The 27,336-nt window shown below is 40.6% G+C and overlaps 2 protein-coding genes across 2 annotated transcripts; one reads left to right on the forward strand and one right to left on the reverse strand.

Moving 5' to 3' along the window:
- Positions 1 to 216: 216 nt before the first annotated feature.
- LOC310876124 (dehydrogenase/reductase SDR family member 13-like) lies at positions 217 to 4,650 on the reverse strand. The gene is made up of 5 exons (XM_083789569.1): positions 4,494 to 4,650; positions 4,211 to 4,329; positions 3,990 to 4,113; positions 2,098 to 2,427; positions 217 to 1,024 (listed from the first exon to the last, which is right to left on the reverse strand). Exons 1-5 carry the CDS (start codon positions 4,618 to 4,620, stop codon positions 762 to 764), a joined length of 963 nt encoding a protein of 320 aa, XP_083645695.1. The 5' UTR covers positions 4,621 to 4,650; the 3' UTR covers positions 217 to 761.
- Positions 4,651 to 6,316: 1,666 nt separating this feature from the next.
- On the forward strand, positions 6,317 to 19,280 carry eif3eb (eukaryotic translation initiation factor 3, subunit E, b). The gene is made up of 13 exons (XM_083789548.1): positions 6,317 to 6,432; positions 10,431 to 10,548; positions 10,911 to 11,028; positions 11,319 to 11,361; positions 11,469 to 11,573; positions 11,803 to 11,928; positions 13,267 to 13,391; positions 14,416 to 14,542; positions 14,771 to 14,872; positions 16,590 to 16,699; positions 16,999 to 17,101; positions 17,633 to 17,767; positions 18,762 to 19,280. The coding sequence occupies exons 1-13, from the start codon at positions 6,343 to 6,345 to the stop codon at positions 18,807 to 18,809; spliced, it is 1,350 nt and encodes a 449-aa protein (XP_083645674.1). The 5' UTR covers positions 6,317 to 6,342; the 3' UTR covers positions 18,810 to 19,280.
- The last annotated feature ends 8,056 nt before the right edge of the window (positions 19,281 to 27,336 follow it).

Below are 27,336 nucleotides of genomic sequence, written 5' to 3' on the forward strand. Positions count from 1 at the left end.
TCCAGCACCTCCCTAAAGTTTTTTTCAGCAGATGAGCGGTGGTCCCTCTTCTATTTTTAACAAACTATCCTCTGAAAGTTCTAGTATACTTTTGTCGATTTCCTCCCGCCTATAACTTTAAAAGTTGTTGTATGGTTAAAATTACTTACACAGGCAGTAGTACGGCATTTTGTTTTGTTTTTTTATTTCAAAAGGTTACAGTTATATTGCCCTCCATGACTAGATGAGTAAAAAATTCCCAACATTTTGGCTATCCAGCCTTCGTCAGTGTCTGAAGAAGGCTCGATTTAAAACATTCATAGGCCTACTGGTGGCCCAGAGAGAGAGATTATAACTAGAAAAAGTGCCATTCTGGGCACAGGTCTCCACCAGGAGGATAGGAGCGTGTGTGATGTTTGGCAAAATGTTTAGGAGTATATAAACATGTTTTTTTGTTTGTTTTTTGCAACAATTGTCTTCATTTTGTAGAGGAACAAACATGCCGTTGAGGAATATTTGGGGCAGAGGTTCGTCGTTGGCAGCCAGGGAGTGTGTGTGCAAAGTTTGGCATGGTTTTGCTAATGTTCCCTGATTTTGCTTAGCATGCTGCTTCGACAAAATTCAGAGAACATCTCTCAAAGCGGAGCCTTTAATGCCAAGTTTAACTGTATTCCATTTATTGCAATAAATGGTTAATCTACTTTGACGTGAGTGTTTCTGTTTGAACTGGCTGTCTTTAAATATAATTCTATGGTTTGGATCAATTGCTTAAACTGTAATCTTTAAGCTAGTCCACACAGTCTCTCACTTATCTCCCACAGCTTCTTAGCCTCAGCATCATCCCTGGCTCTACGAAAGACATCTTTGACTGCACAGTCACAGAAGTAGCGTCCGCTGAGATGTTCGATACCCTCCTGGAGTGCACAGTGCAGGGTGGTCTGGGTACCCTGAATTGGGGTCTTGAAGAAAAGGCTCATCATAGGCTTGATAACTATCATAGCCAATATGCTGGTGTCGTGGCGGGCAATGTCAGTTTTGATTGCACCTAAAAAGGAATGAGAGCTATGTTAATAATAACCTAAAGCAAGTAGGGTTTCTGGTTTGAGCTAGCTTCCTGAACTAGTGATTGGGCTGTTGTCAAGTGTTGTTATTCATGTGCCTGGTAAGTAGCCTTGCCGAGCCATGAGGCTCATAGGGCAGGAGCCTATCTCCTGTTTCTGTAGCGTGAGGCAGCTTGATGTACAAGTACACCCCCTAGACATCACGCTAGTATGTCACAGGGACTTACCCCCAATCCAACCCTTGATGCTGAGTGTCAAGCAGGGAGGCATTGGGTCCCATTTTTACAGTCTTTGGTATGATGCCTGGTAGGTGCAGGATAAATCTGATCATGGGGGGTTGAGATTACCTGGCTGACACATAGCGGAAGTAAGCCACAATTACTCAGTGGTTCCCAAACTGGGGGTCGAGACCCCCAGGAGGGCCCCCAATACATTTTTGGGGGTCCCCAAATGATTAGCATAATGTACAACATTGTTTTCTCGCTACGGTATATTGGTAAGTGTATACTATCTAGTATCTGCACATTTCTAACGTGACAAGCTTGTGGCTATTTTCACAATATTTATCTGTGGAACCGAGTCAAACTGGGCGGTCCCCATTCCAAATATGATTCTTTTTGGGGGTCACGGCCTGAAAGGTTTGGGAAACCTTGACCTAGATAACACGAAGGAAAATTCCATCATATCCTGTGTATTTAAAAATGGATCTTATATTGTAGCTAGGTCAGCTCTCCCTCTGAGGGGCCCTCAGTCTTTCAGCAGATAAGACAGAGAGCTGACCTACAGTACAGCATAAAGTTCATGGCCGAGACCTTTTGTCCACCTCAGAGAGGGCATCATGGATGAAAATAGACATTTTACCATACTCATTGCTTTCAGGGTGAAACTGCAAATAGCAAATTAAACTGCAGTGCAATATGCTTTTTTTTTGTATATGGCATTATCATCCGTTTGATATAAATATATCACACATTAAAATGTTATATGTTGTACTTGTCATATTACTTTAAGTTAGTAGAATACATTTCATACATAGGTAGAATAATGTTTAATTGACCTGGGTGGAGGCTGTAGCAGGTGACCTCTGTGCCCTGTAGTTTGTTAGCCAACTCGTGGGTGAAGAGGAGATTACATAGCTTGCTGTGGCCGTATAGCTTAAATGTGGATATCCAAGAACTGCCTTCCTCACCAAGAGCCTTGTGAGTGTTCAGATAAGAGAAATCAATCCTGCCCATGTTGTGGGCTTCAGATGCCACGTTGACCACCCGACTGGGACCACACTCCTTCAGCCGCTCCAATAGCAGGTTGGTGAGGAGGAAGTGACCAATATGGTTGACACCCAACATCATCCCCAGGCTGTCCTCTGTTTTACCCTGCATGAAGATCCCTAGAGACCGGAGGAATGTTAGACCAGTCGCTAATTCTCAATTCTTTTCACATCAAGAACATCCACATTAATGTGACAGTGATCCCAAGACCAGATTTCTGTTGTTAAATTGTTACAAACATTTTTTTAAGATGTTTTGTTCTGGTCCTGTATTAAATTTTAAGTAGTTCAGTTCAGTGGTGGGGGTCTGGGGGCCATGCATTAAAAATGAATTAATCCTCAAAACTAGTGTAAATTGTTGACCTATTTCTATCCACGTAGCGCAACTTTCGTTCAACTTTGATCCCTCTGTCACATTGGATTTTCTTTTGTGGGAGGGGTCGAAGTTGAACAAAGGTTGCATTATATGGTAGAAAATCTAGAAATAGGTTAACAATACAAATGGCACTAGTTTTGTTAGCTTTAAAGGTAGTGTAAGTGATTTTCTTTGGTTAAAATAAGTGTTAAAAAGTGTGATATAGTACTTTGCTATAGAGTGTTTGTTCAGTAACAGGAGTCTCCATGTCTCTCCAGTTTTTTATTAAACAGAAAATGCATTTTCAGAAACCAAAACTGAAACTGGGATATCAATTGTATCCAATCAGGATAGAGAACGCAGTCAGGGCACAGATTAAACAAGTGGAATTGTAAGTGATGACACAAAGAAATGAGCAGACAAAATTCGAACTGGAACACTATAAAAATATGCTCATAAATAGCTGATTGGTTGCAATTTTGTCACCTACCTGAACATGTATTTTATGTTTATTTATTAAAAAAAATATATAGCACCTTTATCCAAGGCGCTTTACATAAATTGTGCATTACATTCACCCATCACACACACATTCTTACACCGATGGCGGCGGAAACCATGCAAGGCACCAACCAGCACATCAGGAGCAATTAGGGGTACAGAGTCTTGCTCAAAGACACTTCAACACTAACTCTGGGGGAGCCCGGGTTCGAACTGGCAACCGCAATGCCATCCAGCCACTCTAGCCCTGATCTACCGCCGGAGAGCTGGAGAGATGGGGAGACCTCTGTTACTGAACAAACACTCATTCCCTGATGATTAAGGCTTAACTGCCGAAACGTTGGATATTCCTGTCTTACCTGCTGTCCTAATAAATATTAGTACTCTGGCTATTGGTGTGTGCGGCCACCTTCTTGTTTATTCAAGATCTCCTCTACAGTTTTCTCCCGTGTGTCGGCACCGCCACAAGGACTTTGGTGTGCGTAGAGCCTCTTTGTACACAGTACTGAACAAACACTATCAGAATATAGTGACTTAACCTTTTAACCTTTTAACCTTTTTAACGAAAAGATATCACTTACCCTACCTTTAAATCCAAAAAGCTGAACTAATCCTTTAACAATATTAGCTGTTGACTGCCTGGAACTCCCTGGATCCACTTTGAGAACCACAACTGCATGGACATGGCCTTAATTATAGGCGTACTGTATCTACAGGTACTGTTATGTGACAAGTCAGCAGCATTAAACATAAACCCACATTCATCATCAGTTATTACTATTTAGCAAAAACTGTTTGTATGTTTTTATGTTTATTGAATTATCACCTGCATTGTTGATAAGCAGGTCCAGTCTGGGCTCAGTCTTCAAGAAGGTTTCAGCAAAGGAGCGAACAGACTTCAAACTCCCCAGATCCAACTGCATGAACACCACATCATTGCTCCCACTCTCCTGCAGAAGACCATTATTCATTACAAAGTAGGCACAGCACAGACCGAAGAAACATGCAACAGAGGCCCATCAGCTTCAGTGTTCTTTTTATATTTACCTTTTTTATGTCAGCAAGGGCAGCTTCAGCTCTCTGTTTGCTCCGACAAGCCAGAATGACCCTGGCCCCTCTCTTAGCCAGTTCCATGGCTGTAGTTTTCCCAATTCCAGTGTTGCTCCCTAATCAACAAATAATGCTTTATTACTCAGAAATATGTTCATTGATAAAGCAATAATTCTTACTGACATCATTCAGCAGAGTGGTTAATCTTTCAGCATAAATTAGTCAGCCGATGGACAGATCTTCCAGAAATTGAAAAGAGAAGTAGGCAGGGTTAACTCACCAGTCACAATCACTGTTTTTCCATGGAGTTTTGTATTGCTTTTGCATGTAGGCCCTTTGATGCAAGTATAGTAAATGATCACATAAGCAACCAACAACAATCCGGCAGCAAGTAAAAGTAATTCCATTTGGCTGACACTATTTTGCTCGTACAGTATGTGTGCTGTGCCGCCCTTGTAGCCCCTGTAGTGTAGTACTTATCTGTTGTTGCACAACTTTAAACTTTGCTTCTTCTTTGCTGTTGGTAGCTGTTGGTAACTTCTTTAGTGCCATTACTCCCACCTACTGGAGTTTTGGTCTATCTTGAAAATGAGATTTGACCAACAACACCGACCACAAATCATCAGCACATATTTGTACAGGTTTCATAGATAAACACCTCCATGTAAAATGTGAAAAATATACCAAGGCACCATTGCAAAATAATTTATGGCATTAGTATGATTTATACTGACTCACGCCACGGACAGTAGCTAATGATGTCAGAAGTTAAACTCACAGCTTGTGTGTTTCAATATTTTTATTAAGCAGAAAAAGACATGGGCAATACATGGACTTATGACACATGGGCACAACATACGACACTTAACCCATTCTGGGCGGGAACCCCCTTCTGTAACAGTTTTTTCTTTCTTTCTCTATTACAAACTTGGAGGTTCTCTGAGGGTTTAGATCAAGATCTATAAAACATTCATAAAATCAACCATAATCCCAAATGGCTTGACAGTACAATAACAGGACAAAAACAAAAAGTATATGCAAATCATAAAATACATATGCCAAAGGGGGATAAGGATAGAAAGTATATACAAATCATAAGTATACTATTTACAGTTTCACACCAAATTGAGTATAGCCTATTAGACATCACAATATAGCTGCCACCATCATCTTTTAGATTACCGGTATGTAAATCTGTTCCCTATACCTCCTCATTGGTATGTCATCTAACTGGCCTCCTCGGCCACTCCAATACACATAACATGTGACCACTCATCCCCTATATGAGGCACTGAGGCAGCCATGCTTCGACGAATTCGGCCAGGTTGCCCCATAGGACACATGAGAGCCTCTCCAATGGCATTAAGCGCAGCACTTTTTCAAACCATAATATAACACTAGGAGGGCTGTCATCTATCCATTTATGAAGGATTGAGAGCTGAGCAGCATTGAGCAAGGCTCGTACTAGATGTTTGTTACTTTTAGTTAGTGTGGTAGTTATGTCTGCCCCTAAGATGTAGTGAATTGGATCTAATGGTGTTCTAATTCCAATCAGTTTCAGAATTTCATCTTGAATAGATACCCAAAAGGGTCTGATTAGTGGGCATGTAAAACTCACAGCTTGATACAGTAGCTATGTTTGAATTACAGTATACATTACAATGTAATTACAATTACATATTATTATTATATTATATTGTTTATCAGTAAACACCAATAAATGAACTTATTTTCTTGAAATAGATTCTGATACTCGTGCCATGCCATTGATGCCACGGTAGACAGCTTGAAATCAACAAGATAATACCTGTTTATATTATGAAATAAATGAATGGGGTGAAGTCGTAGACACTAACAGGTCAATTTACTTTAGTACTGTATAATTAAAATAATAATAATAAATAGTATCTGTACTTTAGACCTACTTGAGTATTTTGGATACAAATTTTCTTTTGAGTTTTGACCTTTGACACTTGACACTCACTACATTTCAAGGAAGGGGAAGAAAATAAGAAGTGGCTGTCGTCAGAGGGCGGGCTAACATGAGAACGCATCCCGCTCTACTGTCGTGTGTCCACGCGTGATTTGTTCATAAAGTTTCGATCCTTTTTGTAGCGTAGCGTGCAAACATGGCGGACTACGATCTCACAACCAGGATCGCACATTTCTTGGACCGGCATTTAGTTTTTCCTCTTTTGGAATTTCTCTCTGTGAAAGAGGTACGCTTATTTCCGCTGTTATTTTTCATCGATTCACAATGCGTTGTTGGCTTTTCATCGTTATGGTCGCTCCCCAAGACGCGGTGTGATGGTGTGCATTGTGTGTCACGCCATATTTGTTGGCTGTGCTAACCCATATGGTCCAACGTTGACCGGGTTCTATCATGTTCGCCGTTTACAATAACCCTACCTAACCTAGCCTTAGATTAAAGACTCGTAGATGTATTTGATCGATTTTGACGTTTTTATATCTACGAAATGAAAAGTCGGGACTATAAAATACCTCCGATGGTCTTGATCCAAGGCTAACGCTAACTATAGTAAGAACACAGAAGCCGGGGATGACCCCCCTTATGACAACATCCTGTGGTAAAACGTTTTGCCGGTATGGAGGAACAGGATTAATATCTATTTATTTAGATAGTTAGTCTAAATTATATGGCTTATGCCAGCTCTGGTCCATAGCTAGCCCTCCAAGCAGAACCCAAATGCTACTGAAGTTTCTGACATTTGTTCGACCCAGTGCATTGGGTCCTGTTGCACTACTACCATGCCACCTGGGACGCACCCATTTTAAAACATTTACTCCATGTTTAGCGGCTCCCCGCGCTCTATGACGAAATGTTTCCGTGTGAGGCTTTCTGAATATGTAAAGTATAAGTACCCATACATGCCGCTGCGAATATCTCCTGTGGCGCGGAAGCCGTTAAGTATTTTTAATATATGTTTGCCCGATTTGGAAGCTTGGATTCTTCTCTTCCTTCCTTGTTTATTGACACCTCATTGTACCGCCTATCTGGCTAGCTAGTGGCGCTATAGCTATGACACAGCAGATCAGAGGCAGGGACGTAGCCTCACAAGCCAACCGCACACCGGGAGGCGGTACAATAAACGGTAAACAAACAAGAAGAAATAAAGCGACAATCGGTCAAACAAAGATTAAAAATACTTAACGGCTTCCGCGCCACAGGAGATATTCGCAGCGGGATGTATAGCTACTTAAAGTTACCGAATTCAGAATAACTCAAGGAAAATAATGCCGTCACTTGGCGCAGATCCTATTTTAGAGAGAATTTCTACATCCGTGTACTGGAATTTCCATACGAAAATATAGTAGTGACCAGGGACCCAACATAAAACTCATCAAAATTTCAGAAAAGCTTTATGTAGGGTCCCGAGAGGGGCTAGTCCATAGCACTAATGCTAGCTCAGTAGCTCTGGTCCTAGCTCTGGTCCATATAGCTTTACATTATGCAGGGCTGCCATATTTCAGAAAATGTTTGGCCGTTTTAACGTTGATATTTAACCTTAACACTGATGTCTTCACCTCCATGCCAGCTACTTAGCCCCTTTCGTAGCCCTCCAAGCAGAACCCAAATGCTACTGAAGTTTCTGACTTTTTGACGACACAGAGCATTGGGTCCTGTTGCACTAGTATCCTGCCACCTGGTACACGGACATTCATAAAACATAAACAACGTGTTTACGGCCTGTCTGCGCTCTTTGACGACATTTTTTCGTGTGAGGGTTTCTGAATCTGTGAAGTATAAGTACCCATACATGCCGCTGCGAATATCTCCTGTGGCGCGGAAGCCGTTAAGTATTTTTAATCTTTGTTTGACCGATTTGGTCGCTTTGATTCTTCTCTTCCTTCCTTGTTTATTGACACCTCATTGTACCGCCTATCTGGCTAGCTAGTGGCGCTATAGCTATGACAGAGCAGATCAGAGGCAGGGACGTAGCCGGCACAAGCCAACCGCACACCGGAGGCGGTACAATAAACGGTAAACAAACAAGAGGAAATAAAGCGACCAAATCGGTCAAACAAAGATTAAAAATACTTAACGGCTTCCGCGCCACAGGAGACATCGCAGCGGAATGTATAGGTACTTATAGTTCACGAATTCAGAATAACTTAAACTAAAAAAGGCCGTCAAACGCCGCAGATACTATCTTAGAGAGAATAATAATGTCCGCGTTCCAGAATTCCCATACGAAAATATAGTTATGAACAGCGACCCTACATAAAACTCATCAAAATTTCAGAAAAGCTTTATGGAGGGTTCCGAGAGGGGCTACCCCTTTCGGGACCCTCCATAAAGCTTTTCTGGCTTCCGCGCCACAGGAGGTATTCGCAGCGGCATGTATGGGTACTTATACTTCACATTTTCAGAAACACTCAGACGAAAAAATGTCGTCAAAGAGCGCAGACGGGCCATAAACACGTTGTTTATGTTTTATGTAGTCTGCGTACCAGGTGGCATGGTACTGCTGCAACAGGCCGCAATGCTCTGTGTCGTCAAAAAGTCAGAAACTTCAGTAGCATTGGGTCCTGCTTGGAGGGCTACCAGCTACTCTCCCTGCACTGACAGCCTCCTCATGCTTAAAGTAGAAATGAAAAAGATATCTATCTATCTATCTATCTATGCTCCTCAGACCCAGCCAGCCAGCCAGCAAGCCACACACATAGTACTCAGACCCAGCCAGCCAGCCAGCCACACACATAGTGCTCAGACCCAGCACGCCACACACATAGTGCTCAGACCCAGCCAGCCAGCAAGCCACACACATAGTGCTCAGACCCAGCCAGCCAGCAAGCCACACACATAGTGCTCAGACCCAGCCAGCCACACGCATAGCTCCGTAAGGGAGTGGTTGCACCACTCAAAAAATCTTCAAAAAACTGAAGAGGCTACTGGAGATTGGAGAACCTGATTTGGACATGATCTGATGCAGGACAATGTCACTATGACAGAAAGAGAAGATGGGTCTGGCCACATTCATTCACCCCATAATCTCAGTGGAAATTGGGGAATATGTCAAAAAACTGGAATGTGGGAAAATTCCTTATTTTTACATTTTCTTAGTTCAAACACATCTGTGGGCTCTCTCTCTCTCTATGAACAGAAACAAGTCGCGATGCGGCCCCTCCCCCTTCACTTCACTTCACACACACACACACGACTTTGTCCCTATAATGTGCATGGGCTATGGCACCGTTCCACTTCCTCATATCACGCAAGAGACGCCACACACCAGTCCAGTATATAAGAGAGATAGTCACAGGTCACTTACTCACTTGTTGTAACTTGTGGGGGCTATATTGTCTTCCATGAAAAATATTTTGAAGCGATGTTAAACTCTGCATGACTCATTTCCATGCGTCACACAGTCAGGGACCCTGCTGACGATTTGATCCACTGTTTACCCTCCTGCATATATCAGCGCTGCATGCAGATCGGCTATTTTACCGTTTGTGACGCACACATGAGCGTGCGTTATTACGCGGCGGAGCCGCAGAGAAAATTGTTATTTATCATTTTAATGCGTGTGAAATGGCGTGGTGCGTGGTAAAGGGTTAAATTGCGTGACTGTCACACTCAAAGGGTGAGACATGGCAGCTCTGCATTATGGCAAGAGCTAGGCGAAGTAACCGCTGGGGTCCGGGGACCCCTAGGGGTACTTGAGTACTCCAGTTGTTACCTAGCTCAATTAGACCAAATGGACCCTTATGGGTCTGTAACTCTCTGAGAGTGTCCATTTGGTTCCTTAACAGTGATTCCAAACTGTGGTTTGTCAATGTAAATTCGGGTACCAGAGATAGAAATGCCATTACATCGGGAATCCGTAGCATAATGCGTGTGAAACTGGGGCTCCATGAAATTAATGTTTTTGAATCACTGCTAGAGCCGTAAAAATCCTCCCTTATCGGGGTCACTGGCATATGTTTTCAAATGGGGTGTCTGTGGCCTAATACATGTTGATTTGGGGGTCCTTGACACGAAAAGGTTTGGGAACCACTGCGCTAGACACCGACCATTGACAGCCCATACATCCAGGAACTTCCTATCTGAGACTGATTGTTTTAATTTTTAAACTATGTCAAACTCACAAACATTGCAGCTGGACTAAAAGCCAGAATTATCCTCTCTTTATCTGCAGTGTTCGTTTAATAAAACCTTAGACATGTTATACTTATATGATCATATCTATTACAGATCTATAATGAGCAGGAACTTCTTCAGGGAAAGCTGGAGCTCCTCAGCGAAACCAACATGGTGGATTTTGCCATGGACGTGTACAAACACCTGTACCCAGAAAAGGAGATCCCAGGCAGTAAGTAATCCATCTATCTACTATAGTTCTATACAAATGTTTTTGTATTGTACTCTCTCTAAGTTAAATAAACTCTGAGGAGTATGAGGTGTATTTTGTGGTTCCAGTATAGTTTAGTTAAGTGAGTTTGATGTACATTAGGCCACGGGCCCCAGTTTAACACAATTTTCTTTAATCTTTGGGACCCCATTCTACACTGTGAAAATCCTCAGTGCTTATTACTCTGAGAGTGTACAAATGGAACCAAATGGCATTTTGTACACTCCCGGAGTGACAGACCCGTAAAGGTCCAATTGGACCTCTGGTATTCCCCGGACCAGATGCAGTAATTCGAATCAGTGATTGAACCAACCTCTTTTCAGCCCTGAAAGAAAAAAGGACCACTGTGGTTGCTCAGCTGAAGCAGCTCCAGTCAGAGACAGAGCCCATCGTTAAGATGTTTGAAGATCCAGAGACTACTCGACAGATGCAGTCCACAAGGTCAGACCAAATTGGAACATGGGCTGGTCAAGTTAAACTTTTTGATCAAGTACTTTTAAAATATATTCATATTTATTTTTACTATAAAAACACAAAAGGTGACTAAATCAAATGCATGAGGGGAAGTGACACACTTAACAGTTTCTCACAGTTCCCTCTTTTGCCTTCTGCCTACTTACATCTGACAAGCTACACACACACACGCGCACACACACAGTTTGTGGCACAACATACACATGCAAACGTTTGTGACAGTTTTTGCATCAAATTATTTGTTTTTTCCTCCTCAGAGATGGCAGGATGCTGTTTGACTATCTGTCTGAGAAACACAGTGTAAGTTCTGCAAAATTAAGCTACTGTATAGGATATTAATACTAGTGTATGTATGTGCATTCACTGCATTGTGCAAAAACAACATAACATTGTTTTCCATACTGTAGTTCCGCCAAGAGTACCTGGATACTCTCTACAGGTATGCCAAGTTCCAGTATGAGTGCGGTAACTACTCTGGTGCAGCAGAGTACCTATACTTCTTCCGCGTGCTGGTAAGTTTAATCGTAAATAAAAGGATACAGAAAGCTCTATGTAGACCTGTTTTGCCATGCTAGGCCGACCTAGATCAGTGTTTGTCTCCATAATGCAGTATGTATTCAAAGTGCATGCTTTCAAGTACACGCATGTTAGAACTGTCCAATTGTTCACCATCATCAATGGCAAGATATTTGAATGTCTTGTTTTGACGAAGATTGACTTGGTTTGTTGCTCTTACCTCAGGTTCCCTCAACAGACAGGAATGCCCTGAGCTCCCTATGGGGCAAACTTGCTTCTGAAATACTGATGCAGAACTGGGATGCAGCTATGGAGGACCTGACTCGCCTCAGGGAGACTATTGACAACAATGTAAGCTATTCTTCTGTACAAAATGTAGTCTAATTCTTGAGTGGTTTTATTAATGTACCAGAGAGACAGAACAAGTCATAAGAAATATTGCACCACAAGAAAACATGGTATTAGAAAAAAAAAACTTTCCAAGGGAGGGCATCACCTGATTAACACCCCAAATGCCCGGGGGTATTTAGGACCATTAAATCGGGGTGCCGAGCGATTTGCAGCTACGGAGCACATTTCAAGGTGCACCAGGTGCCATCTTGGATGTAGCTGAAGTAGCTAGATGTAGCCAAACCCCCCCCAAGGCGATCAACAACAACGGGAGCTATGCTTACTTCTAATGTGACTAGTGACGTGACCGCGATGGGCCGTCAAAAACATGATCTTTGGTTAGAATTGGACGGATTGATTTAGATCAAGAGTTATTCACGTTTTAAGATTTTCTATCTCATCCACTAAAATGGAGGGGACCACTTTGGATGACGTTCCAACCGGAAATGACATAGAATGTTGCCAAACAGGCGCTCCCAGTCTGTGGAGCGATGCGCTCGGTTATGATATCAATAATGTTCCGTCCTGTAATTAATCTCCGCCCTGAGCGCTGAGCGTAACTATTTGACGGAGACCTCCGTTTATGCCGCTCAGGGTGTTAAATGGAAGAATATGTATTCTAATAAAATAAATTAATATACAGTAAAGCAACATTAAATATTGTAAATTACTTACAGATCTTCCATTGAAATTCAACGCTTGTCTCAAGAGCGCCATTATAGTGTAAAACTCAGAAGTTAGCTTTTTGAACAATGGTATTGTAATTATCAATCTTGAATGTACAGTATATTTTAGGGATGTGCCGATGAGACATTTTGACCGATATCTGATATAATTAATTGCTGTTATGGGCTTATGGCCGATAACCGATATTACCGATGTCGATATGATCTCATTCTGTATTGAAAAATTATAATACTTTTGTCCATTCTGAAAAATACATGTAACAGGGTGTCTGCACTGCAGGCTTAGGCACGTCAGATTGAACTTAAATACCTTTATATTTAATATTGTGTGCTTGTAGATCTGTTCAAGCTGTTACTTTGGGCTTGTTTATCTGTAAAGAGTAGACAGACCGATTAATCGGACCAATTAATTAATCGGCCTGATTGATTAATCGAACCGATGCCGATCAATCTAAAAACAACTAAAATCGGCTGATGCCGATTAATCTCTCATCACTAGTAGTATATCTTTCTGCAAGCACTACTACACAATGGGCCATTAGGTGCATACATTTTTACCATGAGTGGCTCCAGTGAATATCTAACACTCAGCCCCTCTCTTTCCCCCTTACAGTCGGTGAGCTCCCCCCTACAGGCTCTCCAACAGAGGACCTGGCTCATCCACTGGTCCCTGTTTGTCTTCTTCAATCACCCTAAAGGCAGAGACAACATCATCGAGCTCTTCCTCTACCAGCCGCAGTAAATAACATGTTAACCACTAACCTTATTACGACCGTAGGTCGCAGATTATTATGAAAACCTCACACCTCACGACACGTCACACCACCATATATGGCCGTCAGTCCCTCACGCCTCGTGACACACCACGGCACCATATATTACCACACTGACCTCATAAAACCCTGGATAGCCATACATGGAGAAGACTGGATCATCACCTAGATCTGCATATATAGAGCCGGCCAGCAACTCTACATCTGACCTCAAATCCTTAGATCTCCACATATGGAGCTGACCTGTTCTGACATTCCATATGTTGATCTGACCTCATCATACTTAGTGTACACTCAAGACGCTCCATGGCCAGTACCATCATTCATTCCATATGTTGATCTGACCCCCATGCCAAAGCACCAGTGCTCGCCCAGCAGTCTGCCGTCACCCAGGCGTATGCATGCATGTGACGAGGTCGCGTCTCGCCCTCAGGGCGTCTTACTGGTTATATACTATTCTATAATATGCTATTAAAAAATAACCGATGTGAAGCAACGCATCGTGAGCTTGTAGATTGCCTATTTTAGTAGCCTTGGAGACCACTATTTAGTAACAATGTCAGAAATCCAGAAAATGATTGAAAGATTTTGAATAAATAAATTTGTCAAGTTTCACCTACAGTATGACATTCCCAAGGGGAGTTGTGGTGCATCTTATTTTGTTTGATGCAGTGAAATATTTATCACAAAGATTAATTGTTAAGTGACCCAGACCAGTTGAATTTGTGGACACTGAATTATGCTGAACACTGACCACAATATTCGTATGGAGAAAGTATAGTAAAACGGACATTCTTGTGTTTTATTTTGTTGGCCTGTTTCTTAATTGTCCCTTTCATCTTGAATTTACATCTTGCATGCAGTCCATCTAATCGTTGTATGAAATCTTTTTCAGTGTTTCATAGATTTATTTTATTTAATTTTGGTATGAAGGCTGTTAAGGCAATAATGGCAGTACAGTCAATACATACATTTTGTCTGCTTGCTAGGTACCTGAATGTCATCCAGACAATGTGCCCACATATTCTGCGCTACCTAACGACTGCAGTTATCACCAACAAAGATGTCCGCAAACGCAGGCAGGTGCTGAAGGACTTGGTTAAAGTCATTCAACAGGTAAACTTAATACATTGGATGACTTTCAATACCTTTCTTAAAGCTGCATTATGCAATGCTCTAATAAAAACGGTGAATGTGAAATGTCTCATACATCACATTTGCAGGGCCATGTGATTATCAAAGACAATTTTTTTTACACTTATACTTTTATTTGAAGTGCATAGCAGAATGATGTATTACTAGTTATTCGATGCATTTGATTATTTTGTCTGCCTCCCTCCCCAGGAGTCATACACGTACAAGGACCCCATCACAGAGTTTGTGGAGTGCCTCTACGTAAACTTTGACTTTGACAGTGCCCAGAAGAAACTGAGGGAGTGCGAGTCGGTAAGAAGAATGGACAGAAAAAACATTTTAGAAGGGAGTGAGGGTGACCTTTAAAGTGTGTGTGCGAGCCCTGGCAATTGGGTGTAATACTCTATGAAAGTAGGAGGTGGTATTAAAGGTTAATATGAGCCAGCCACGCTGCTCTGATCTCCTAAGCATTAAACCTAGCAAGCTATTCATCCTCCACAAATCTGTGTCTGCCCTCATTTTCTGGATTCAGTTTGATTTTCAAAGCAGAACAGCTGACAGATTTCGTGCCCACTTTCCTTCTCTTTTAGAAACTCCTTGATGGCAGTTTTAGAGTTGCTGCAGCAGTCGCTACATTGCCTGCTGATCTGTTTGAATGACAGTTTTATTGATCGCTGAGATAGCACCGACTTTGAGTTGGTTCAATCAATGTTACTGTAAAAAAAACGCTTTGATGTAGAAACTACTTTTGTCATTTTGCTGTGGCTTAGCTGAGGGTAGCTTCAGTATTGTGAAGCTTTATTTAATATAACTGGTAGCTTAGCTCGCTACAATGTGTCCAACTTAAAAGCTGCACCTCTAACTTTCCTCTACTACCCTGGATTTGAACCTGGTTTCCTGATTTCTTAATTATTTTTACCATTGAGTTAATAGAGCCTGTCTGCTTGCTCTGGGGATAAATTCATTCTTGTCCGTCAAGTCAAAATTTGTGTCAGATCCTGTGTCTAGGTGAGTTTTGACACAATCTAAATGTCTCCATAGAAGAGCAGGGAGACAAAATACAAGACCCAATAGTTATATTGTATTAACATACTCTACCATACAGATTGGACACATTATCATTTTTAATTACTGTAGCTTGCCCAACACGGATAGACAATCTACAATTGGTAATTGCATGCTGCACAGAATGCACACCTAATCTGACAAGTGGCTGTGACAGTGCTTTGTTTTCGAACCCAGTTCAATTCCTGAGTTTATTTTGATGCGTTAAAATTGATTGACCAATAAACCATTGCATTGGACTTGGTGTACAAAGACCAAGTCTTTCACGTTGGTAGGTTGAAAATTCACTGCATACCCGCTTTACCTTTTTGCAAGTAAAGCCATTCACTCAAACCTGTTTAGAGCCATGGTAATGTCAGTCAGATGTCTTCTTGGTTGCGTCAATTTGTAACTTAATTCAATGCCTATCGGAAATAATGAAGCAGCACCGCAGACTGTAAAACTGCCAGCCACAAAGCTTTTTAATGATAGCATTTTACGTGGATTCATACTGTATTATTCCACCTCGTCTCTTGTTTTTTCTTTCTCTGTTTGACGCCATGAATATATTCACATGTCTAAGCTGTTCTGGAGACTGTTCTTTATTACCAATATCCTCCCTGCTGTAAAACTCGGTTATGTTTCCAATCTGGTGATCGGCCGTGTCAATATTTTTACTCAACTGATCATAATGTTCATAGTGTCGACATATTATTGTATTGGAGAGTCCCTCATTTTCAATGCAGTCTTGTAGTCGATGCATTTATATGCAATCTGTCAAATCGTTGTAAGATTAAACATAACACTATACTGTACCTAGCTATTTTTATAATTACTACAATTATGTTCTGATGGACAAGTCATCTACTGTATAGTACAATAAATATCACTCACACGTCTGCACTACTGACCATTTGCTATAGGATTTTATGTTTTCTCTCTGCACTTGGATTTGTCTGATTTTTGTTTTCTTATTCCTGTGTAGGTTCTTGTGAATGACTTCTTCCTGGTCGCTTGTCTTGAGGATTTTATTGAGAATGCTCGACTGTTTATCTTTGAGACCTTTTGTCGCATTCATCAATGTATCAGCATCAGGTAAAGAAGTGTTCTCTTAAAACCAGTAATGTATCCTTTCTTTTTATTTATTTTTAATACAAAGGTACTTTTGCATCAGTATTTTATTTAAGGTGAATCGACATAACTAGATTGGCTACATAGCTAATCATTTAGCATTCATTTGGAATGGTTTTCAAATGATAACTTAAATGTACAACTATAGACATTAATGCCCTCCCTACATTTCAAGCACCATGGGGTGAACTGTCAAAAACACTTTGATTCATCCCTGAGGATATTTTGTTAAGCTCATGTCTCCTCTCTTCTCTTCCTTGCAGTATGCTGGCAGACAAGCTCAACATGACTCCAGAGGAGGCGGAGAGATGGATTGTGAACCTCATCCGTAACGCCAGACTAGACGCTAAGATCGACTCTAAACTGGTGAGACTGCATACAGAGACCACCTGTATGGGAGGACGGCTTTCTGGTTAAAACCACTTAATCCAGTGCAGTGGGTTGCAACTTGCAACCCTTTTGCTGCTGGTGTTCTATTCTGCCATGTAGGCATTGGCGTTCATGTGGCATTGCAAGTCTACTCAAATAGTCCTAGATCAAATTAACTAGCATGAGAAGGACATAGAAGGAAGGTGAATGCAGATAACTTCCTGGTATGGTAGAAAACCAGGAAAATAGTAAGGGCACATAGTGAAATAAAATAGTGAAGGGCACACTCCAAAAAGTTTTTTTTTTCCACGACTGAAATCCATTGTGTGAAATAGACACTGTTTGTTTTTAATGAGTTTCTTGGGTCACATACAGTAGCCACGAAACTCTCAACACTATAAAGACCAAAGCTAGCGTCACTCACTGCAAAGATGGATAGGACATTATTTTAGACACAACATTCATTCCTACTTAACTAACCAATAGTGTGCATGTATCATGATCAACATCTGCGTTCTCATTCCTCAGAGTCATGTGGTGATGGGCAACAATGCAGTTTCACCATACCAGCAAGTGATCGAGAAGACCAAGAGTCTGTCTTTCCGTAGCCAGATGCTGGCTATGAACATAGAGAAGAAGATAGCCCACAGCAACAGGAATGAGGTAGGCTGGCCTGTGTACATCATTGATGGTAACTGGCTCGTCCTTAAGCTAGACACTGAATCTCAACTGTTCTGGCTCTTTTGTTGGTTCCAAACAAATCAACAAACCCACTGATGCACCTTGACTTTTAGTTGTACTCAGGCAAAAGAAACAGATTGTCCACAAGTTGAATGTCATTTTTGCTTTGCATATTTACTTATCTTGATCCACAAAAGTGCATTTACAAACATTTTCAAGTGTTGGCATGTCTTTGGTGTCCAAACAATAATTCAATTAACCCAATGATCTATCAAATTAATACCAACTAATGCTAAATAATAACTATACAACAATCATGAAATAATAGTAATAAATAGACAAACAACAGTGAGGCTCAAAGTGCTGTAGTTACTTATGGCTCCTAATAGTTAAGGTGAATTAAATGGATAAATTCCATGTACCTGTATATACTTGGCAAAATAATGTAAGAATTAATGTTAAGAGGTAGTAATATTGATGTAAGCAGTTCAACGTTATCAGATTTAAATATAGACATATCTGTTGTGATCGCTTAGTGGATAAAGGTATTATTTTTACCACATCAGTTTTTAGAATTGTATGAATGGATGTCTAACTCCTTCAGCGTGACCTGGTGGTCACCAGTTTAGGCTCTGAGGGCCAATTCTCCCATTATAAAGAGAGAGAGAATTTGTAATTCTATTATGCATGTAATGTGCATGTCATCACCTGTACACCAGATTAGAGGAATTCTCAAAATATAGATGAAAAAAAAAATATATATATTCTTTAAGAATATTTTAGAATTCCCAAGGGAAGACGTCTTTACGTCCGTGGCATCCATTACTTAATAGGCAATTAGACGTCTTGACGTTTTTGGCTACTAAACAGTTTTAACAGCGAAAGGGTATTTTCTTTATTCTTTAGTATATCAGTGTATGTAAGCAAATGATCAAAATATATTGCTTTGCTTTTTGTCAATTTTATTTTTTGCCAGACACCAAACTGGGGTGCTCAAGCAGATACTGCAACCAGTGGCTTCTAGAGGACTTCAATCACCATGGACCATGAAGCTGTGTATGAAGAGAAGTCGGCTACGTTTCACGTTAAATTGATCCATCCTCCCCAATTCTAATTTAACCTCCAACAGTTCTGCTGAGTTTGCAAAAACCTTGACCATGTGGTAAGATGCCACACATTAAGTGGGGATAATTGTTATCACTATGACTGACGGTTCAGTCGCTAATAGTACGGTAACATTTTAAGAAATGTATACTTAAGTTGTATTGGGTCTGCATAATTACATTGTGTACTCTCAAAACTCTTTAGTTTTATACACAGGTTTACGCACAGGTATAATGTGCGTGTAAAACAGAATGTTCTTAAAACAATTGGCATTGTCACTCCATGTATTAACATTTGTATTTAAAAATATATATATACAAAAATATCCCTTAGAACATGCAACCACAAACGGTATGTATAATAACAAAAATAAAGCTAATTTCTCCTTTTTGGACAATGAATTTCATGTGTATTCCATTTCAGACCATTTTCCACTAGATGGCGTGCTTGATCCATTTGCCTTTCCTTTTCCCAGTTAGTGTTTGTTTTATGACCCTGCGTTCTTCTGCAGTTCTCCCACACTAGATTATCCTGCTGAGGCTGAGCATGCATTTAAACATGTAAGCCACAAGGCAATGGTACTGTGGTATAGAAATAAATGAAACTTGATAAAGTTCTGACTGAAGGCAAACGTCCTTTAACTTTTTGTATTTTTTATGATCAGTACTTTATTTAGATTTTTTCACAAACACAGAAAATATAAAATACAAACAAGCAACAGAATACGTATTCATGGACATTGTATGAACACAGAAACATAATATAAAACAAGGATAGACGAGATAAACAAATAAAAATAAATCAAATTAAAAGTTTAAATTAGTTTACACGACCAAACACGCAGCATCATCAACCGTATCATATGTATACTAATACAATCAAAAGGGCATTGCCTGACCATGGATCTCACCAAAGGACCTGCAAGGCTGCAACATGACTGAGGAACACGTTCCACTTCGAATCATATTTATCCAACTGATTATTCATCTTAAAGGATAACTTCTCCAAAGCAGCCACACTACCAAGCTGAGTGAACCATACATGTGCTGGAGGTAAATCCTCAGACTTCCATTCCTTAACAATGGCTGCGGTTACATGAGGGCTTTTTCATTCAGAATGAAAACTTCAGAATGAATTCATTCAGAAGTAATGTTTTTTCCTGCGTGTTTACATGGGAAATGGTCATTCCGAATGAGTGTTTACATGGACAATACTTTTAAATCCCATTATTTCATTCCACATCTGGTTTGGGGCTGGGAAGGCTTCTGATTGGATAGGGGGCGGGCGGATATGTTTACGTCCAGTGGTGGAAAGTACATTTACTTTAGTACTAAAGTACAATTTTGAGGTATTTCTACTTCTACTTTCCAATTGTTTTACTTTTACTACACTACATTACAGTAAAACAAAATAATAATAATAATAATAATAGAAAAACACTTTTATGCCGTATTACTTTATATTTGATGTATCCTGTAGCCTATGAGAGGTTTCTAATATAATTTCTTAATATAATTAATTGCAAAACAAGAGCATAATATAGCCATACCAATTACATGGAAACAAGCATGCACAGAAAGACCAGAATGAACTTCAATCTGAATGAGTGTTTACATGAGTCCACAATTGTTTCAATAGGATTTAAAAATGGAATAAACCGGTCAGTTACATCAGTTCTAAGTTTAAATCAGATTGACCATTTTCATTCCTATTTAAGTTTTTGTAGGTGTTTACATGAGAACTTTTAATAGGATTTAACTTTTATTCTGAATGAAAAGGGGATTTAACTGTCCATGTAAACGTAGCCACTGATTTTCCTGCCCACCATTAATGCTGTATGAATCCAGTCAGCTAGAGGTGCGTGGAGGCAAACGTCCTTTTGATTCTGAGCGGGAGCCTGCTAGCTTGTGAGGCTCAGGCATGGATATGAAGATATGGCATTTCTAGGCTGAATATGGGAAATGGCATACTGTACTTGTTGTAGAAACTAAAACAGATGGAAATTATTGGGATGGTGACTCACAAGATAGCATATGCCTCAGTTTAGTTGTTACTGCTGACATATTTGACCACACCTTAGTTCGCAATATATTGACGTGCACAGTATATTGTGAGTCAATATTTAACTTTTGTGTTTGTAGGCTACTGGTGAAACCAGTCTATTGACTTGTTTTACTGTACATTATTATAGAACATCATAATGTGAATAACATGCAAGCTGACCTATAAATAGCATCTTTAATTACTTTTTAAGTACTGTAACTCTTGACAACCCCCCCTTTCAGACACACCTCTGCATAAATGATTGTTGACAGGTATTCAAGCAGTGAATACCTGCCCCAGGTGCATTTCTGAGTTGTCCTCTTACCATTAGCATGCAGGATCCTGAAGTTTAAGTGTGTGTGCATGGTATGTGTGTTGCCTCTGCTGTTCACCTGGGGAGTGGCCGGTTGGCCTTTGGAGATTCCAGGCTAGCCACTCCCCCGTAAGCAGTTTTCCTTATGCACATAGTCCAAGCTCAGTAAATTACAACACATGCATGTGCACTGCACACACAAAGCACAGAGCTGACGTGGGCTGAGGGCTGCTTCTGGAACAGCTGGTGCCCATCTGTGGTTGCTGTTGCCTAGGCAGTCTCTTCCTTCTGTTACAAGCACTGTGCCTTGCCCTGAGAGGAGAGACACTGGCCCTGCAGAAACCCACACGCACAGGAGGTCTATTGGAACACACTTGACAGACTCAGTACTGTCTTCAACTTCATCATGGATACCCTCATGGCCTGGGCCATCGCAAACCCAGCTGTGGCCCGGCTTCTCTGGGTTCTGCTCCTGGTGGTGGCCACCCTCCTGGTCTGGGCCTTGTTCTTCTGCTGCTATGCTCGGAACCAAAGCTCCTCATCCTCCTTGGAGAGGTACCTGGAAGGTAGGTGGCCCCTCTGTACTGTAGTATCCTCTATAGGCAGAGGCCACCAATAGGCTGGTACTACAAGACTGGCAAAATTGGAAAGCTCATGTCCCGTGGAGACAAACTTTGCTCAACTGTGTTCCTGGGCGGTACTTTAAGTGGAAATGTGTTTTTTTTTTCCTTTTTTTCCTCCCCTCATCCCGTAATTGTAAATTGTTAGGCTTTCCTTTCCAAGATGTCCCTTTTCCCACATTTTCCAGAAGCTGCTGTGACTTGGCACAGAAAGCATTTTGTGGTTGGCCTTGGCTGATTGCTTCTTAAATATACATTTTTGTGAGGGTACAGTGGGTCTTTCATGCACATTTTCCATCTCTTGCTGTAAACTTACTATAATATGCATACCTACCCATGTCCATTGAAGGTTAAGAGAATGCACAGTAAACCTATTTTTATATGTATTGTGTGGTTGTACCATAGCCCACATTGACAGCCTAATGACATGTTTTAGATTTTATGTTGAGTGGTACAATATGTCCTCTCCTGCTAGTCTTGTGCAGTATCGTAGAAACCATTGTCAATAGTGAATCTGAGCATGCAACTAATATACACTTTAGTTGCTAGTGTGCAATGAGACCCTGCATCCTCTTCGTTAGTCCACAAAACCTTTTTTTGATGCTACAGGGGGTCCTCAGATACTACAGGGGGTATCCAAATCGTTGTGTGATGGGCACTTATTTTCATTAACCACTTAATTCTCCCTAAGCCTAGCCTCGGAAACCGCATGCGTTTCGTTTTCAACTTCAACCCTAGAATCCCTATTCTGATGGGAATGTTACTATCTTCTACAAGCACACAACGTCTCGCACTGCAAGACGTGTGCTTGTAGATCAGCTATTTTCCATTAAGAGATTTGGTGTTTGGGGAAAAAAGCCATCCAAATAAAGACCCAAAGGTCACGTTTACTGTGTTGAGGGTTTAGTTAAATGTCTGGAAATACAAAAAATATATAAAAAATATCTTAAAGATAAGTCAAGTAAACAAACCAAAAATGTATTTACACAACTGTTTGAATACTTTATTAGACAGATGTAAACAGCACAGTACAATCAAACACTTGGGCCTGACTCACACCTTCACAACAGATTGATGTATAGCTGATGCATGAGACTTGTTTACTGATGCAAGCTCGCAATGCATTTCCAATGGGAGTCTTGAAGATCCCTGCATACTAGTATATTATATTTCTACAAAAGCAAAGCTATTGGCAGGTTTGTAAAATTGAATTGAAATTAATTTGTGCTGAAATAATTGGTTTGTTTCCACAGTTATGGTGAAGCATCCAAGGTCAAAGGCTTCAAGTCAGGTGAGTAATATATTTAGTAAACATGATTCTGTTATGGAATATGAGGCCAACTGTCAATATACTGTATGCTACGTCTTAACTTCTCACCCTGGGTAAACATAGAATAAGTGTCAGGATGAAGGCTTAGGTTATAGTAGCCTGTATAGAATAAGACTCAACAATCCTCATTGGGCCTCCCTGCAATTCCTCTTTTGGACTTCAGAAGGCACTGTTTGCATAGTAAATGTTCTCATCACATGAAGTACAGCTGTGCCTTGAGATTTTGCATCAACCCCACATTATTAATGTACAGTATAAAACTATACAAAATGTTTACTAATTTACTATATGCAGTGAGTACTTTGTGCACACTCATTTCACAATACAGGCATACTTTATCCTCCCCCACATTTCTTTGCCTTGAGATTGGTGTGCCAAGGCCCAAAAAGTTTGAATAAATGTAGTGTTTTCTACTTGCGTCAGATAGCCAGACAAGTTTGTGACAGATTATTTGGTTGATTCAGTGGTCAGTTAAACTCACCTGGCACCGACTAAAATGTTCAAATGTAACTTCAAGGGGATTTAAAATCCCCTTTTTCATGTTCTCCTCCGTTACAGTATACATTCATCCCTAAAATGCCACATTTGAACAATTAAATAGCTTCTGATTAATGGCTGCCTTTAATTATAAGGCAGCCAGTAACCGCTGTGCAGGGCTCACCACCTGGAGCTGCATTTGGTCTTAATTAGCACCTGCCAAACTGCCAAATGTTTGCAGTGAGCCAGGTACAGGTAGGTGTGCAGTGTTGATTGTCAAAAGTAAATTATTTTCAAATTGAGTTCTCTACTGAAAAGTGCAACTTATCTCAGTTTAAAATCAGTTAAGCATAAGTTAGGCTTTAGACTGGTAGTCAGTCATCACCCCCGCATTGTGACTGTTGAGTTTTTAGACCTTCTAATTGACCTTATGCATCTTAGGCCATCTTGCCAGCAAGGTGCTAACCATAGGGGTGCTAACTAGGTGCAACTTCCCATTGACAGCCCATTCATCCAAACCGTAAAGTCCTATCTGATTGTATTAAACAACATCAAACTCACCAATATTGCAGCTGTATGGAAAGCTTGAATTATCCTCTTATCTGCTAATTGTTTGTTTCATAAAACTCCACTGTAGACATGTTATGAGCTACTTCCTGTCAAGAATTTCCTTGCAGGTGATTTCTTTCAAAGTAATGGAGTTTGGAAGCACTCGTTTTTAGTAAAGCAACCTCCTGCTGCCACATGCATCATGTGCAAATTCAAAACAGGTGGTACGAAGGGTTGTTGAGTGATATCCAACGAGCACTCCCAAACTCTGACACTTCGGAAAAAAAATAACGTCTATGGTGGATTTTTATGAAATAAAAATGTTACAGATTGAGAGAGGATAATTCAAGCTTTCCGTACAGCTGCAATGTTGGTGAGTTTGACGTTGTTTAATACAATTAGAAAGGACTTTTCTGCTTGGATGAAATGAGAAGTTGCACCTAGTTAGCACCTTGCTGGCAAGATGTGTATTTTGTGTAGTTCATTGATTTAATATTAATGTTTTTAAAAGACATTCTTAGCCTGAGATATTTTACCTGTATTTATGGAAAGCTATGAAGACCTTTAAACATGAGACACTGTTAATGTGGAACCATAAACATAGAACAGGGACTGCTATGAATTCTTTGCCTTCTGACAGGCTTTGACCCCCAGCCACCACCACTAACTCCACACATACTGATACCTTATTGATCCTGTGTCACCTCACCTCTCGCAAGCCCCCTGCCAACATCCAACTGTGGCATCTCTTAATGTGAAGTTGTTTATTTCCACACCTACAGTATAGTCTGTATAGCAGAGCCTCTCAGCTGGCATCTGTTCCATTACTAACTACACTACACTACTGTACACATGTGAGCTCATTTGGACTATAATGTGAAATACTATAATGTGAAATAGGCTCTCGGAATGTATTTTGGCACAGTGATGGACGTGTGTGTGCGCATGTGCGTGCGTGCGTGCAAGAGATAAGTTCAAGAGGTTCTTTGAGTTGGCCCCTGATTGTGGCCATGAGCGGGAGCCTCTGTCTGTGAGGTGGAAATGGACCAACAATGGTTCATTTTCTCCTACTGTGCCAAGTGGGCGTACAGAGGGGTTTTTCTTTTCCTCCACACTCGGGAGAATAGCACTCACTGCCGCTCAGACATGCCTGCCTTGCTAATATAGTGACCATCAGTTCTTGGCATCAAAGTCTCTGCTTTGAAACTGGCTTTTGTGAGCACCAACACATGATGGTTGGTTGCTGACGAAGAGCTGGACTTCTCTGTGCTGCACAGAAGCACTCTGTGGCTTATGTTAATTATCTCCAGAACATGGGCAGCCATAGTTGAATGGGTAGAGAGGCCATCTGGGAATCAGAAGGTCCCCCAATCCGCCCCCCCCTGGTCCACCCAGTCTGTTTATCAAAGTGTCCCTGAGCAAGACGCTTAACCCCTAACTGCTCTCCATGCACTGTATTCATTAGAATTATCTTCCCAGTGGATGCTCGTCTTCCACATTCCTACTAATACATACATTTAGTAATATGTGTGAGGTACTGGGCAGTGTTGTTGGCTTCCAGCTCCACTGGAACAAATAGTTTACAGTCTCTTCCCTAAAGGCCCAAGGGCATTGTTGGTTATTGTGCTCCCTGGTTAAAGGGAATAGTTATTGAGGGGACATTAACATCATCCGTAGTAAGTTATGGCCCATTATGACAAATGTCCAACAGTAGTTTAGAGACAAGTACAGCAATGAATGGCTGCTGAACTTCTAAAATCCATGACCTTACATTCCATTTTCTGTAGTCTGGTATGAGATGTAAATGACTTCATTAGGATTTTATGTATTTTATTCATTCATGATTGAGTGAATGACAGCATTGTTGTTTGATTAAAGGATACATCATGTAGACTGCACAAGTTGGAGCTTGTACTTGGAGCTTGTATTTCTCATAGCATATAATTCTGCATTCCAATATTGTGTTGTCCTACCTGTGTTAACTGCTGATTTTATGGGTTGCATATACAAAGAACATGTTATCTCTCCTTTTTACAATTAAACATGTATATTAAACTGTATGCTTTCAGTATCTCTAAATCATAGTCGATCCAGTAAGTAAGAAATAATAAAAACAAATTAACATTTTGTAAACTTAACTAAATATAAAATAAAAACATTTTGTAAAAACATGTACTTTCTACTAATATGTTTTAAAACGCTGTTTTTAATTTAGTTGGTAATACGACTTACCGACCTTCCTAAGAACAATTAAACTGCATCACTGTTTTATTGTTAAGGTGTTTAATGGTTTCACATTTTTCAATTTTGTGACCGATCTCCTCATTTGAAGTTGTGGCATTACTCCACGTAATTAATCCAGGAAATCCAGGAAATTCAGTCCAGGGAAATAGTGGGAAAAACAAACCCCTATTTGTTTACCTGACAGTGCTAATCACAATCAATGGCCTCTGAATAAGGATGTCTTTGTCCTGCCCTGACATAGCTTGCCAGATATCTAATTGAGTGATTTTGAGTGGAGAGCTCTCTAATTAGAAATTACTACCAGTATTTCATTTGAAAATGAACCATACAGCAGTGAGCAGACTTTCATCTACCTAGGGTTCGACTAGCAATACTAGTCTACAAAAACTTTAAACTCACTGTGAGCTTGTAGATTGGCTATTGCTATTTGTTGAATTGTGAGAATCCCTGTGAAGAGTTCTGACTAACGTGGACTCTAGCAGAGATAAAACATAACCCCGGCTGCCGGTGATATAAAACATTTTATGACCAGAGTGGGGGATATCAAAAGCAGAAGCATTCACCTTCCATCCCTCTTAGGCTAAGAGGGATGGAAGGTGAATGCTTCTGCTGATATTTTTGATATTTTGAGTCTTAGCAAATTCAACCCTATGTTTTGCCTACCCCCTTTCCTGTCATTGCCTTCATAAATTTGTGGGCGATGCCTATTAAGAGAGAAAAAAAAACACTATCATGAATCCAAAATCCAATCATACCCAAATTAGCGCACCTCCAGTTGTATCATCTGTCGTACAACCTCTGTTTCCCCTGCAGCTTCCTCATGTCCTGTCTTTTTGCACTCTCAGTGCAACTCTCAGTGTTAAGCCCTAAC

The sequence above is a fragment of the Protomyctophum parallelum genome, assembly GCF_964188405.1.
Source record: "Protomyctophum parallelum genome assembly, chromosome: 1".
Taxonomy (NCBI): Eukaryota; Metazoa; Chordata; class Actinopteri; order Myctophiformes; family Myctophidae; genus Protomyctophum; species Protomyctophum parallelum.